The sequence below is a fragment of the Poromitra crassiceps genome (assembly GCF_964638095.1).
Source record: "Poromitra crassiceps genome assembly, chromosome: 2".
Lineage (NCBI taxonomy): Eukaryota > Metazoa > Chordata > Actinopteri > Beryciformes > Melamphaidae > Poromitra > Poromitra crassiceps.
Window position 1 is genome coordinate 113,742,354 of NC_139624.1, and position 12,888 is coordinate 113,755,241.

The 12,888-nt window shown below is 42.8% G+C and overlaps 1 protein-coding gene across 1 annotated transcript in view; it reads right to left on the reverse strand.

Moving 5' to 3' along the window:
* Positions 1–7,763: 7,763 nt before the first annotated feature.
* LOC310795958 (phospholipid phosphatase-related protein type 4-like) overlaps positions 7,764–12,888 on the reverse strand; it is a gene marked incomplete at both ends in the record, with an annotated part of 148,051 nt that continues 142,926 nt past the window's right edge. Inside the window, 3 exons of the mRNA XM_083658068.1 lie at positions 7,764–8,209; positions 8,599–8,742; positions 9,259–9,823. Coding sequence (XP_083514194.1) covers positions 7,764–8,209; positions 8,599–8,742; positions 9,259–9,823 — 1,155 coding nt within the window. The remainder of the gene's footprint in view (positions 8,210–8,598; positions 8,743–9,258; positions 9,824–12,888) is intronic.

A 12,888-nucleotide genomic window follows, 5' to 3' on the forward strand; every position in this document is an offset into this window, starting at 1 on the left:
GACAATGAGAGAGAAGTCAAAGTGTTTGTGGATATGATCGTACAAAGCCTTCCTGCCACAGAAGCCAGGCTGAAGGTAATAGAAGAGAAACAGAAAGCCGACCCGATCTGTGCCAAGCTCATAAGATACTGCGAGACAGAGTGGCCTAAGAAAAATTATCTCCCACCAGAGCTGGGGGCTTACTGGCCGGAGAAAGCGAACATCACCTTGGCCGGAGGGCTGCTGCTTAGAGGACAGAGGATCGTGATTCCGCAGGAAATGAGACAAGAAATCCTCCAGCTCCTGCACAACGGCCATCAAGGGGTCGTTAAGTGCAGGGCAAGGGCCCGCCAGTCAGTCTGGTGGCCAGGAATTTCAGTTCACATCAATCAGCTGGTGGAGAAATGCGACACATGTTCACACCACCGAGCAGAACACAGAGAGCCGCTGCTCACCACACCAGTGCAGGAGAGACCCTGGCAGCGAGTCGGTACAGACTTGTTGTTCTGGGAGAAGAAGAACTATCTCCTCATTGTGGATTATTTTTCGCGCTATATTGAGATAGCCCATCTTAATGTAGCTTCAGCTGAAACCGTCGTAGCTGCTCTTAAGGATGTATTCTGCCGACATGGGATACCAGAGACAGTCGTGTCTGACAATGGGCCGCAATACAGCGGCTCACCCTTCAAGAACTTTGCCATAGAGTATGGTTTCACCCATGTGACCAGCAGTCCACGCTATCCGCAGGCAAATGGAGAGGCGGAACGGGCAGTGGCTACGGTGAAAGGACTGTGGAAAGGAGGAGGTGACAAAGCAAAGGCGTTGTTGACATACCGCGCCACCCCCCTGGAGAGCGGCTATTCCCCTGCACAACTCGTCATGGGAAGACAGATTCGCTCCACTATACCACAGCTCCCGAAAGCTCTACAACCTCGCTGGCCAAACATCAGGGAATTCAGGAAGTCGGAGAAGGGGACAAAGGAGAAACAACAACGGTACTACAACCGCCGCCACAGAGTTCGTCCCTTCCCACCGCTACAGTGTGGCCAAAAGGTGTGGCTCCCAAGTGAGAAGACACAAGGGACTGTCATACAACAGGCAACAACGCCCAGGTCATACATCGTAGACACCGAAAATGGACAGGTCAGAAGAAATCGTGCACACCTGCGCACACTTCACCAGCCAACACTTCAGAGGATGCCACCTGAGGTACCTGACACAACAGCTGAGCCAGGTAATGCTGACACACACACCCAGGAGCCAGCTCAAGGCACCAGAGACACTGGTAACAGACATTCTGATGCACCCTATGTGACTTCCTCAGGCAGAGTGTCACGTCCACCGGTGCGCCTGGACTGGTAAGAGACTCTTGTAAAAGACTGTTCGCTGGTACAAGAGACCGTTCTCAAAAAAAGAAAAAAAAAAAGAAAAAAAAAAAAAAGAGAATGGAAAGAAATGTGTTCTAAAAAAATGTTCTGTAAGAATGTATAACTGCATCTTCTGCCTTGTTAAAGAAAAAAAGAAAAGAAAAGTACATACAAATACCTACAGGAATGTATCACTGTTGAAAAAGAAGAGGAAGAAAAAGAGTTTGCAGTTTAAAGGATGTATTTGTACTTAAAGGGGGAGGTGTCCTGTAATAGGGATTCTACCTATGGGTTGGAGTTCCCGCACGGACCAGTTAGAGAGACGCACATTAACATGCGCTTGTAACTTCCTGTCTGACCTTCTAGTAAACACACGTTACTTGATAACCTGCTCTCCGTCTCATTATTACATAGTGATCTTCAAGGCATAAAGATTACACAACACAACGTGACGGGGAAAAATCAGAGAGGAAATTGTTAGATCCTGGTGTAAGACGTCAAGGGAAATGCACACTCAATTAATCACTTATAAGATCATTCATAGGGTTTACTGGACTTCCTCTGAGATGGCAAGACTAAAATTGCGGGATTCGGATATATGCTGGAGTCGATGTGAAAGGAACAGAGGCACACTCATGCATATGCTGTATGAATCATTGATAGTATAATACTGAGCTGATTGGGATTTGATATCAGAAAATGAGGCTTGAATCCCCCGCTTCCTGTTCATCGTTGATTGGTTGAATCGATTAATTCTACAGGTTAGTATGGGGAGAGGGGGCGGCTGCCAGGGGCAATTGCCCATTCATTTTGTCTATTGAATTATGTTATGTTGTAGGCTAAATGTAGCAATGCAATCAGCTCTAATTAGAATGTGTGTTCTGAGTTGATACCTGTGAGAAACAGACTGTGAATCTAGATTGACAACAGCATACCTTGGTTGGTTTCAATAGCAAACATTTATTCCAATCATTTAGACAATGCACAGTTTGTCATCTACCCTGATCAACGTGCTCTGAACTGAATAGTCAATCTGGACTGCTAAGTTAAACGACTGTAAAGCAATCAACACTGCTATATTTTACTGTTACACAAAACTGTAACTTTTGATCATTGGATGTATATTTTTTCTTCTTTTTTTAACTCAGCTGATTCACTTGATTGTAAATCTTTTATTTTACAATGTTTTTTTTGGGCTGCATAGGATTCATACAGCTCGTCACAGTATCAAAAAAATATATTATTCATCCAGGGACAACACAAGAGGCTACACATGCAGAGAGCATCCATTCACAGTTCTACCCATTTTGATCTACATTTCTACCCAGGTGTCAAGTTACACTCTTTGATTTCACAGGGCTTTGGGACAGACTTGAGACACAAATCATTCAAAACAACGTCATGTAAATATTTGCGTCATATTTTTGGTCCTATATCTCCAATCTACGATGTGGTATTTGGAGGGTTTGTCTGTTATCTTTTCTGTGTATCTTTCTAAAGGGATTATGGACAATGTTAAGGCTTTGAAATACAGTAAGTAACTTTGTGTGATGGCCTCTTAAGTCAATTAAGCACAAATTGGTAAAGATGGCTGTGATCAGGTGATGTCATACAGTGGTGGTTTCACAAATTCAATGTAGCCTACTAATAGAATCACAATGAGGAATAGACACTGTCTGGTGTATAATGGCAGTATCCTTTGGGAGGCTAGATCTAGATGGCTACATTTCTATATTGTTGGATAAATGAACATTGTTTCATGTGAGGACAGCACATCAGGCTCAGTAAGTTACAGTAGAAATGTTCAACACAACTGGAATGTTCAGCCAAAGGATTCTGTCAACATGGCCATGGGTGTAAGTCATGCATTTACTGTCATTACTGTAGCTGAGTAGCTTTTCTTTAAATACAGCATGAAATAGAGTACCGCAAGGATGATGTATTTTTGTAGGCTTAACCAGAAATCGCTGACATTTTGGTTTGTCGGGAGAAAAGTCTATGGGGTTTTAGAATGGGGATTTCACTATGCGAAAACTATGGGAGCGCGAATTTGGGTTCAGCAGGATAATCTTCAAACGTTAATCACTTTTATGTCTTTTGATTGAGTTTTTAGGCTGTGGACAAACATTGCTATTTTACAATTTTTTGGAGACTGGGCTGTTTCATGCTTACTTAAGTTTGTTTGACTGAGGTATTGTACTTTGCTACAGATCAACTGCATCCATTACAGAGTAAAGTTTGTCGGCCTTAAATGTAGTGTATCAAACCACAGGCATGTGGAAGCAACAATAATTTGCTAAATTTAACACTAACCTCTCAAATGTAGCATGAAAGGAGTTTAGTTAACGTTAAGCCAAAAAGCTATTATGCATCCAGTATTTTTGGTCTGTGTTCAGCAGGTTGTTGGCTAGTGAGTTCACTACTCTTGCTATACTAGTTGGATAGCTAATAACAAAATAAGCATCAATGTAGTAATGTTAAACACAGAAAGTTTAATATAGTCTATATCAGAGGTTCTCAAATGTTTTTCAGCCAAGGACCCCTTACAAGATAGAAAATATACCGGGGACCCCCTCATTCTGATTTGTGATTTTGGGCTAAGCTTAATTGTTTCCACGGTAATGTGCTTGACTTTTTTTTTTTATTACATTACATTTACATTACGTCATTTAGCAGACGCTTTTGTTTTGTCCAGAGCGACTTACAATATCACAATTTGTCAACAGTACAGAAAACCACTATGCAACACAATCAATGACAGCCAAGATATTTTGATAGACTAGCACCATGTAGGCCTACTGTAGGAAGTAGTTTGAGAAGGAATAAGTAACATGTAGCATTTTTTTTTTTTTTTACCTGAAAACTTTTCGCGGACCCCCTGGCAAAGTGCCACGGACCCCTGGGGGTCCGCGGACCCCCATTTGAGAACCACTGGTCTATATTATAACATGCAATATCACTGAAAAAAGTAACTGAGCAACTTTTACTTTTATTTGCCTTATGCTCGATTAAATACATATTTACTTAAAGACGGAGTGCCTTAGTTTTATTCCATGGTAGTCTGCATCAAAACCTGGGGACTGGCTTGTTTGTCTAGCAACTTTTACTGTTAGTACATGTTAAATGTGTACACTTTTTACTTTATGCGTTGAAATCAGTAAGTAAAATATTAGCAAAGTAGCTTATTGTATTTGAGAAGGCTACTCTTTCTACCCTTGGCCATGATTGGTCATCATCATCTGTGATCATCTGTCTTATAGCCCTTCCTAATGAGCACCTGTTTCCTGTTTTGTCGTGATTGCGGACCCATGCAGCGCAGTATATCCATTTGTTTGTATATTCAATATTCTGTTTTAGCCATACAAATGACCGTTGGAAAATGTTATTTTGAATGGGTATGCCCCCTCTATTAAATGCACCACAGTGAGGAGGATAACCACTGGCCAAGCTACAGTAGCAAGTCAAGTTCAGCCAAGTTACCTTGTGTTAAAGTCAAGCCTGCATTTGACGTTATTTTGGATCGATTTTCACAAGAACCACTGGCTTTGATGTCTCATGTTGCCACATGAGATCATTCAAAAGCTGGCTTCAACTTTAACAAAAAAGTCCAACTACATACTGTAAGTGTCCCAAAGTTTCATGAGACTGGACTTAAAATATTCAATGCAGATTAACTTCTTGTGATTTTTTTTTAAACTTGTACCTTTTCTTTATATGTTTTGGAGAGCTTGAATCAACAACTGTATGACATCAACTCATAACCCCAGCTATATCTTGACTCATATGTGTCATGGTTGTATTATATATTGTGACCTATGATATGGGCAGGGCCAGGGCGCATCATCATTTAATTAATGGAAGAAAAGCAGCCTGGGATAATGACCTGAAAGGGGCAACAGTACTCGGATTAAAGATTGTCAATTAATTATCTTGCTGTACTATGAAACACAGCAAAAGGAACATACAACACTTGGGTAAATGGGTAAAAGCATGTTTACAAGATCATGTTGTGATAAAAGTGGCCATGCAAATGATATGGGGGTATAGAATAAATCATGTACAATATAATGCAAGCTTGCTATACAAATACTGTAAATCACATCTGAGGACTTATATTTTGTATGAAAACTCCTTGTTTTGGCAAATGTTTAATCTTAGTTAAAATGGCTAAGTGGGTTCCGGGTGTATGGTACTGTATCAGTCATGATTTGTGATGGAAGTGATGTCATCAGTGTTGTCACTCATGATGTGGCTGAGGCTATAAGTGGTGGGAGTATGACAAGGGTGAGTAAATGGGAAAAGCTATAGTTTCTCCAGAGTCTCTACCCTACAAATGACTAAGTGGGCTCTGTCTGTCCGGGCGGTGTCAGTCACGATTTGTGACAGAAGTGATGTCACTCAACTGGAAGTTATGTCATCAGTGATGTCACTCGAAGGAAAATGTAGTTTCTCCAGACTCTGCACCCTAGAAATCGAGCCCAGTATATAGTCAAAAGTGACACTGGCAAAACAGTATAGTTTCAAAGGACTACTGGTGATGATATTGTGTGTTAGTATCAAATGTATTTTGTATCCAATAGGTGTTTAATTTAACCACTGATTGAATACTAATCAATGATATGTACCATAATGTAAATCAATGTAAACAAAGATTTTTGTAATTGTTCAACTCTATCAAAATACCCTCCTGTCTCAGCTTTCCCCAAGGCATCAGGACTGCACCCCATTTCTGTCATTTTAAAGCCAATAACTCATTACCACATTCATTTGATTCATTAGCATAATGACCATAAACAAATTGCTGCAAAGCAGATTGACAGTTCCTATCGGCCTCTACACTGCATTTTACATTGTGTGCCACTGCAGTATTGCTTTACAGTACAACGGGATAATGCTTTATGGCACAAAACAGGAAGAGGGAAGGAGTGAAAGGCCGATGGAAAAAATCACTTCCAACATATTCAGGGAGTAGAAATCCCCATACTAAAAGCCCATTCTCTTTTCCCCTTACAAACCGGAGTGCTATACTTCCGGACTCATTCCTGCGGTACTCTATTTGTTTATGGTAATTATACCAACGTATCACAATTAATTTGACAGTTAAATAATCCTGTTTATGTTAAAAATGTAAAAGTGCTGCTGGTTTTTAAATGTACAACAAATCAACTGAGAATCAACTATAGCTCTTTGCTACCATGTAACACAGCTACTACTAGTGTACAGGGCATTCTGGTTCAAAAGGAAGTCTCAAACAATTAGAAATGCTTAAAAAAAGACAAAAAATATACAAGGACTTCTTATTAGCATTTTGGCACCTGCCAAATTTAAATGGCAGGTTTTGCGTATTTGTTTTAAGAAGCAAAATTATTACACTGAATTACTGTTTTTTGTGCTGTAAATATGGGGAGGGGGACTGACGTGGACAATTACATGTAAGTGTACAGAATATAAAGATAAGGTCAGAGTTTACGGTATATAGAAGGTAGAGTAAACGCATATTTCAGTGCAAGTCACAGCATATTTGACTTCATAGCTACAGAAGGAATGCTAAGCACACTTATGGTTCAAAACAGTTTTCTGTTGAGTATGTGGTATCTTTACAGAAAAGAGACAAAATACAAAACATATCTCTGTCACATATTAATGTCATAGTAATTTACTCTTGGTAAAATAATTAATTATCTATTCAAATTGTACAGTATGTTGTATATTAAATAGTATTTCTGGTGTAGCACCCTTTTCAAACATACACAGTATTTACAGTACAGTGCAGGGAAGTAAACATTGGTTTCACAGCTATGATGTAATACATTTGGAATAGTTTGCTACAGTTTGAAACTTTCATTGCTACTCACGTTTATTTTTTGTGTGATGAATTATATCCAAAATGTACAGAACTGTCTATAAAAGTTTTTTTTGTCCCCAAACCACTGGGACAGCTACAATAGGTATCCTTAGGAGTGACCACAAAAGTACACAGTGATTATTTCTACAACACTTAAAAGGTTGTGCTTTAGTGCCGACAACACATACAAAAAAACTCATGCTGAATAAAACCTTTTCTTTTCGGTTTATTATGTACAGTGAGCGCTAACACTGGCTGACAGATATAGGGTTACCATTTGGCCAAAATCGGTTCTCTGGAAATCCGGCCTGTCCTTGTTGATTTGTTCTGTTTTCCCAAAAAATCTCATGTTATTCCTTGAGTGAAAGAAGCAGCATCTGCACCCTCAAATCTGTGCAAAATTCAGATTTTGAATGCAAGCTTTCGGTCAGCTTACATTAAGAATCAGATTTTTGCACAGATTTGACTGTGGGGATGCTGCCTCTTTCACTCATTTTTATCCTCAAACTCCAGCACCTCAGCAAAGTCTGATACCAGATGAGCGGTGGCATTTTCACAATTCTGATCTCATGTTATTCCTTGAAAGCAGGAGTTAGCGACGTCCCCTTGTAGAAAATATTCCGGGTATTATCTGGGCTGTTGGCTCTCTCTGGGATCAGGATTATGTTATTCCCTTTTCTCCGCAGTGTCGACTCATGGCTGGAGGCTATTGAGGGTGTGTCCGAGGTAGCCTCCCCACCTCCTCCAGATCCAGCCCCGCTGCCATCCCCTGGAGTGACCCTTATGGTGGAGAGACCTTGAGGATGCAGCCTCTGCTCTTGGCCGGTGCTCTGGGTGTGGACGGTGACCATGGGCGCGGTGCTGCTGACGGTGGCAGTGGTGGTGACGAGATGATTGGCGCGCTTCCTGTCAATGGAGCCTTCGCGTACAGAATCTGAGCTTTCCGAGTCTCTGTTTAGATCATTGAGCTCAAACGACTGCTTCAAACCTCCGCCTCCACCAGCTCCAGTGCCGTGATCTAGAGGTGAAATGGTATGAACATTTCATATCACGATTATAGTGACCAAAAGTATCACGGTTATCAGTATTACCACGCTATTGTTAAAATGTGCTGAAAATGTTCAAAAAGTACTGATACACTCACTGAAATCATGTTTTATATTGAAAACTCTGACCCAAAAAGTACACAAGATACAGTCACTGAAATCATTTCACCAAGGCTGTGCACCCGGGAGACTTGATAACTTTGGTTGATGATGGACAGTATTTACTGTACTGTTATTCAAAGCTCTGTAATCATGGTATCACAGTTTTAATGATAATGAAAATTTGAAACAGTAACACTAACCATCAGGAATTTGATCACGGTTTACTGTTTTATTAAACCTGTAATCGTTTCATCCTTACCATGATCCAAGGATCGCCACCTCCATGCTCCATCTGTGGATGGGGCTTGGATCACAGGCCTGCTCTCAGGGTGGGCCTCCACTCGGACGATCGCCCCGCTACTCCCTGAAACGCTGCCCGCAGTGCTGCCGAGTGAGCTGGGCCCTGTGGTTAGGGGTGGGAATCACAAGTTTTATCATGATAAAATACTATATCAATTCTTTCGGCAACGATATTACAAAGTCTGCCATGATACGATTTCAATTAAATTAAATTCAGGGGCCTGCGATCGATATGAGATAATCTACTGTATGCCCATTTAAACACAATCAGGTACATTTATATCGACTCACAAGATACAACTAAAATATGATTTGGCCAATTTTATTTCTGAGCTCTTCCAGACATTTAAATGGAAACAAGCTTTTCTTTTTAATAGAAATTTTAAAACAATAGACCTGTTGTTAAATGCAAATGTTTATCAGTTAACTTAAAGAGCCCTTGATGACCTTTCAATTAGGAACATACGCCATGCACATCTATGCTTCATCACCTTGGATTTACAAGATGACGATATACAGTATATCCACATATTCTCACTTTCGATACGATACCCATACGATGCGATATCGATCGATGTAACGATACTTTGATCTAGCGCGCTTATCGTCCCACCCCTACCTGTGGTGCCGTTGGGATCCTGGTGGGTCAGTGCCCTGTAGCGAGCCGAGCCCTGGCAGCCCCCCATGCTGCCCTCATCTAAGCTCTTGGAGTGAGTTTGCAGTAGGCCCTGCTGCTTGGACATAGCGATCACCTGCATGACTCGCGGCTGGCTGTCGTTAGTCCTACAGGCTGCGCTCATCTCTGCCGCCCTTTGCCAATTAGCCTGCGCTACTGATGCGCTATTGACCGTCGTCATCCCCTCACCTCCTACCATCGTCCTCGGGGAGGTGTTGTAGTTCTCGTGAGCTTCCTCTGGTATGTGGACCAGCTGAGAAGAGCCTGGCCTAGACTGCATGGTTATCCTGGTGCCTCCGGTGATGCCGCTGCAGTTACTGGGCAGGGTGGTGCTAGCGCCCATGGCCAGTTTGGCCATGTATGCGTGAGCGCCACTGTCGTAGCCTCCGTTCAGACCCATAGCCGACGGCTCAGAAGTGGACCGGAGCTCCATGCTGCCATGGTGGTGCGGGTGCTGGGAAGACTGCCCAGAGGAGGAGTCCATGGAGGAGGAGAAGGAGTCGGGGACCTGTAGTGAGGTGGGAATTAGAAGTTTCATCAGGATACGATACTATATCAATTCTTTGGACAACGATATGACATTTGCTGATATCACAAAGTCTGCCACGATAGGATTTCGATTCGATTCGATTGAATTCAGGGGCCTGCGATGGATTACATCAACTTTTTTCTTTATCTTTATTTTTCTCGAAGAAATCAAAGATATAAAATCACAATAAAGACATAACCATAAACTATTATGTCAAACAGTCAAACAGTGTTGATAAATCAAGCATATAAAATCACAATAAAGACAACAACCATAAACTATTAAGTCAAACAGTCTAAATCAAACATGTAAAATCACAATAAAGACAACAACCATAAACTATTAAGTCAAACAGTCTAATTCAAACATATAAAATCACAATAAAGACAACGATAAAATCACAATAAAGACAACATATAACCATAAGTCAATCAGTCTAAATGAAATGATGGTCTCGACCTAGTTTCAAGATGAAGACCAGACACGCTGCCACACGCCACACGTAATCTAGTGACATAGCGACCACATCATCACACGTAATCCTAGCGTGACGACAAGTGCAGTAATCCCAGCGTGACGTTCGCGTGACGCACTTGCCTAGGTGACGCCGCTAATGTCGTCAGTGCAGTAATCCCAGCGTGACGTCCGCGTGACGCACTTGCCTAGGTGACGGCGTTAACTCATTCTCTGCCAGGGTCATTTCGGTCTGTGTGCTCCCAGTGCCAGGATTTTGAGCATATTTCCTGATCTTCCAGGACCCACAGAATATTCTGTGCTAGGAATAAAATTACACAACATATCTCACAATAAAGCAGAGACTCTCTTCTTACCCCTTGTAAAAAACTGAAACTCGACCATGTTTCCTTGTTTTGTGCATCTCGAACGGCGGATCCCGTCGACGAGAGCGCGCAAGCGGGGCCCGCGCGAGGACGGCAATAACTCGCAGTCGGGGGGAGAGCGCGCTCCGGGCCCGGAGCTGGCCGCAGCCATGCAATCCTCATTTTCAAGTCTACTCCATCCGCGGCCCCGTTCTGTTCGGGCCATCAAGCCATTCAGTCTCCAAGCGTCCGCTGTTCTGATCCTGCTAATCAAGCCATCGTAAGCGCAGGTCCTGCTCCATCATCGTTCTCAGCACGTCCACGCTCGAGGCAGACGCAGTTCCACGACGTGGTCGGGGAATTCGGCTCCCACGATTAAATGCTATCCAGCCGGGACGGCTCGCAGCATCGTCAGCCCCGAGCGCAGGGAATGCCCGCGGAGCGCGTCCCGGACAGCAGTCGAGCGCAACGGTAATGTAATCACCTCTTTAATACACAACAGTGCCATATAATTTTAGCAACCAAATCTTAATTTCAAATCATTTCGGCGTGCTTCAAAACAATCATCTAACCATTCCCTGCGGTCCGCACGTCGGGCGCGAAGGAAACGAGCTGGGCATAAGTAGCAATGCATTTATCATAGTGAATGAATGATCTCTTGACAATCTCCGTGAACTGGTCGTTATATCCTCGCCTACAGCTAAAGAAAGACGGCGGAGCTACACTAAATGTCTCTTCATCCAATAACGTGAAATTAAATAACCTGGTGCATTCGAGAGCAAAATGAAGAGGCTAAATCTATGGAGAACTACACACATCTCTAATGTGTTAAATAATTAGGCCTAAACAATTAACATTAAACGTATTCACACATCGTGCTCAAATTGCATTCATTGCATTTATTGCACAATTTACAATAGTTAATAGCCAGCCAGAATCATTGCAAATGGACGTTCAAAGCATCAGTTAGCAATAGCGTCAGTTAATCAATGTCTAACGACAGCCAGATTCCGTTTTAATCAAAAAAAAAAAAAAAACGTTTCCCTTTCTCCGAGTCGATGCTCCAGCCACCCAGTCAAATTAACAGAAGCCGTGCTGCTCACCGAATATACATATACAGTATATACATATAACATACATATATATATGATTTGGACATTTAACCGTGCGGCGGGCGATGCCCATCATCGGTATACGGCTCCACATATAGGCCTACTCTCATTCCACGGTAACAATGCTGCAAGTTAAAAATATCCATTCAGCGACTATTGGTGTCCAGGCTTCTCCAGGCATCGCCGGGCCGTCATCACCGTGCGTCACCGCATCCTTGCATCACTCATAATAATAATGCTTCTTGGTATCATGCCGCTTGCGGATTGTCAGTCATATCAATCAGGCTGAGAGACCTCCTGCGTCCCTCTATCTCCGTATCAATCACATGTCAATGCCATAGCTTCAGCACCGGGTTGCCTCGGAAAAGTCATTAATCGCATTCCGGCATTAATCCCATTCATTTAGCGAATCGAGCTTCTAGCGTCCATAATGCTGTATGCTGGAAGGGGCGTTGGGGCGTTAGTTCATGCATGCCTACAATTGCTAATATTTGAACGTGCTATCCTGCTGGCCAAGATTTCCAGAGTTCAAGTGTTAAATAGCCTAAGCGTCATTGATTCATTCCGTCGCGTAAGCAGGACTGGTCACAAGCAGCACTTTAGAAGGCCTACATGGGATTATCCCCACAAATTATTGGCCCGTAATATCCAGCTCAAGGCAGACCTAGTCACATGGTGCATTCGCATTTAGCTCTGCCCACTCATCCAGTTCTGGTCCTTGCAACACAACACGGCTGAGGGGGCTAGAAATTAAATTCATTGTCTCTGACTACAAGCTGAATGCTTAGTCTCGCTGTCGACGAAACCGGAAATCAAATCCAGTGCCACTGTCTAGGCCGAAATCAAGTCACGTCTCTGATTAAGCTGAATGCGGAGTCATGGCCGGTGACGAAGCCGGAACCAAATCCATCGTCTTCAAACGGACGTTCCAAAAACGCAACCGCCTTAAGCAGCATGGCAAAGGCAAACCCGCGCAGTAGCACCCTTTCATCGCATTTCATTGGTGCTGGTCTCCCCGAAATTATAGCGCCAGCAGTAAGCCGCCGTAAGTCGCTCGTTGCGCAGGGGCGAGTCTAAAGTCACCGTCCAGCAGTAGCAATGCCCCGGAGTAAGT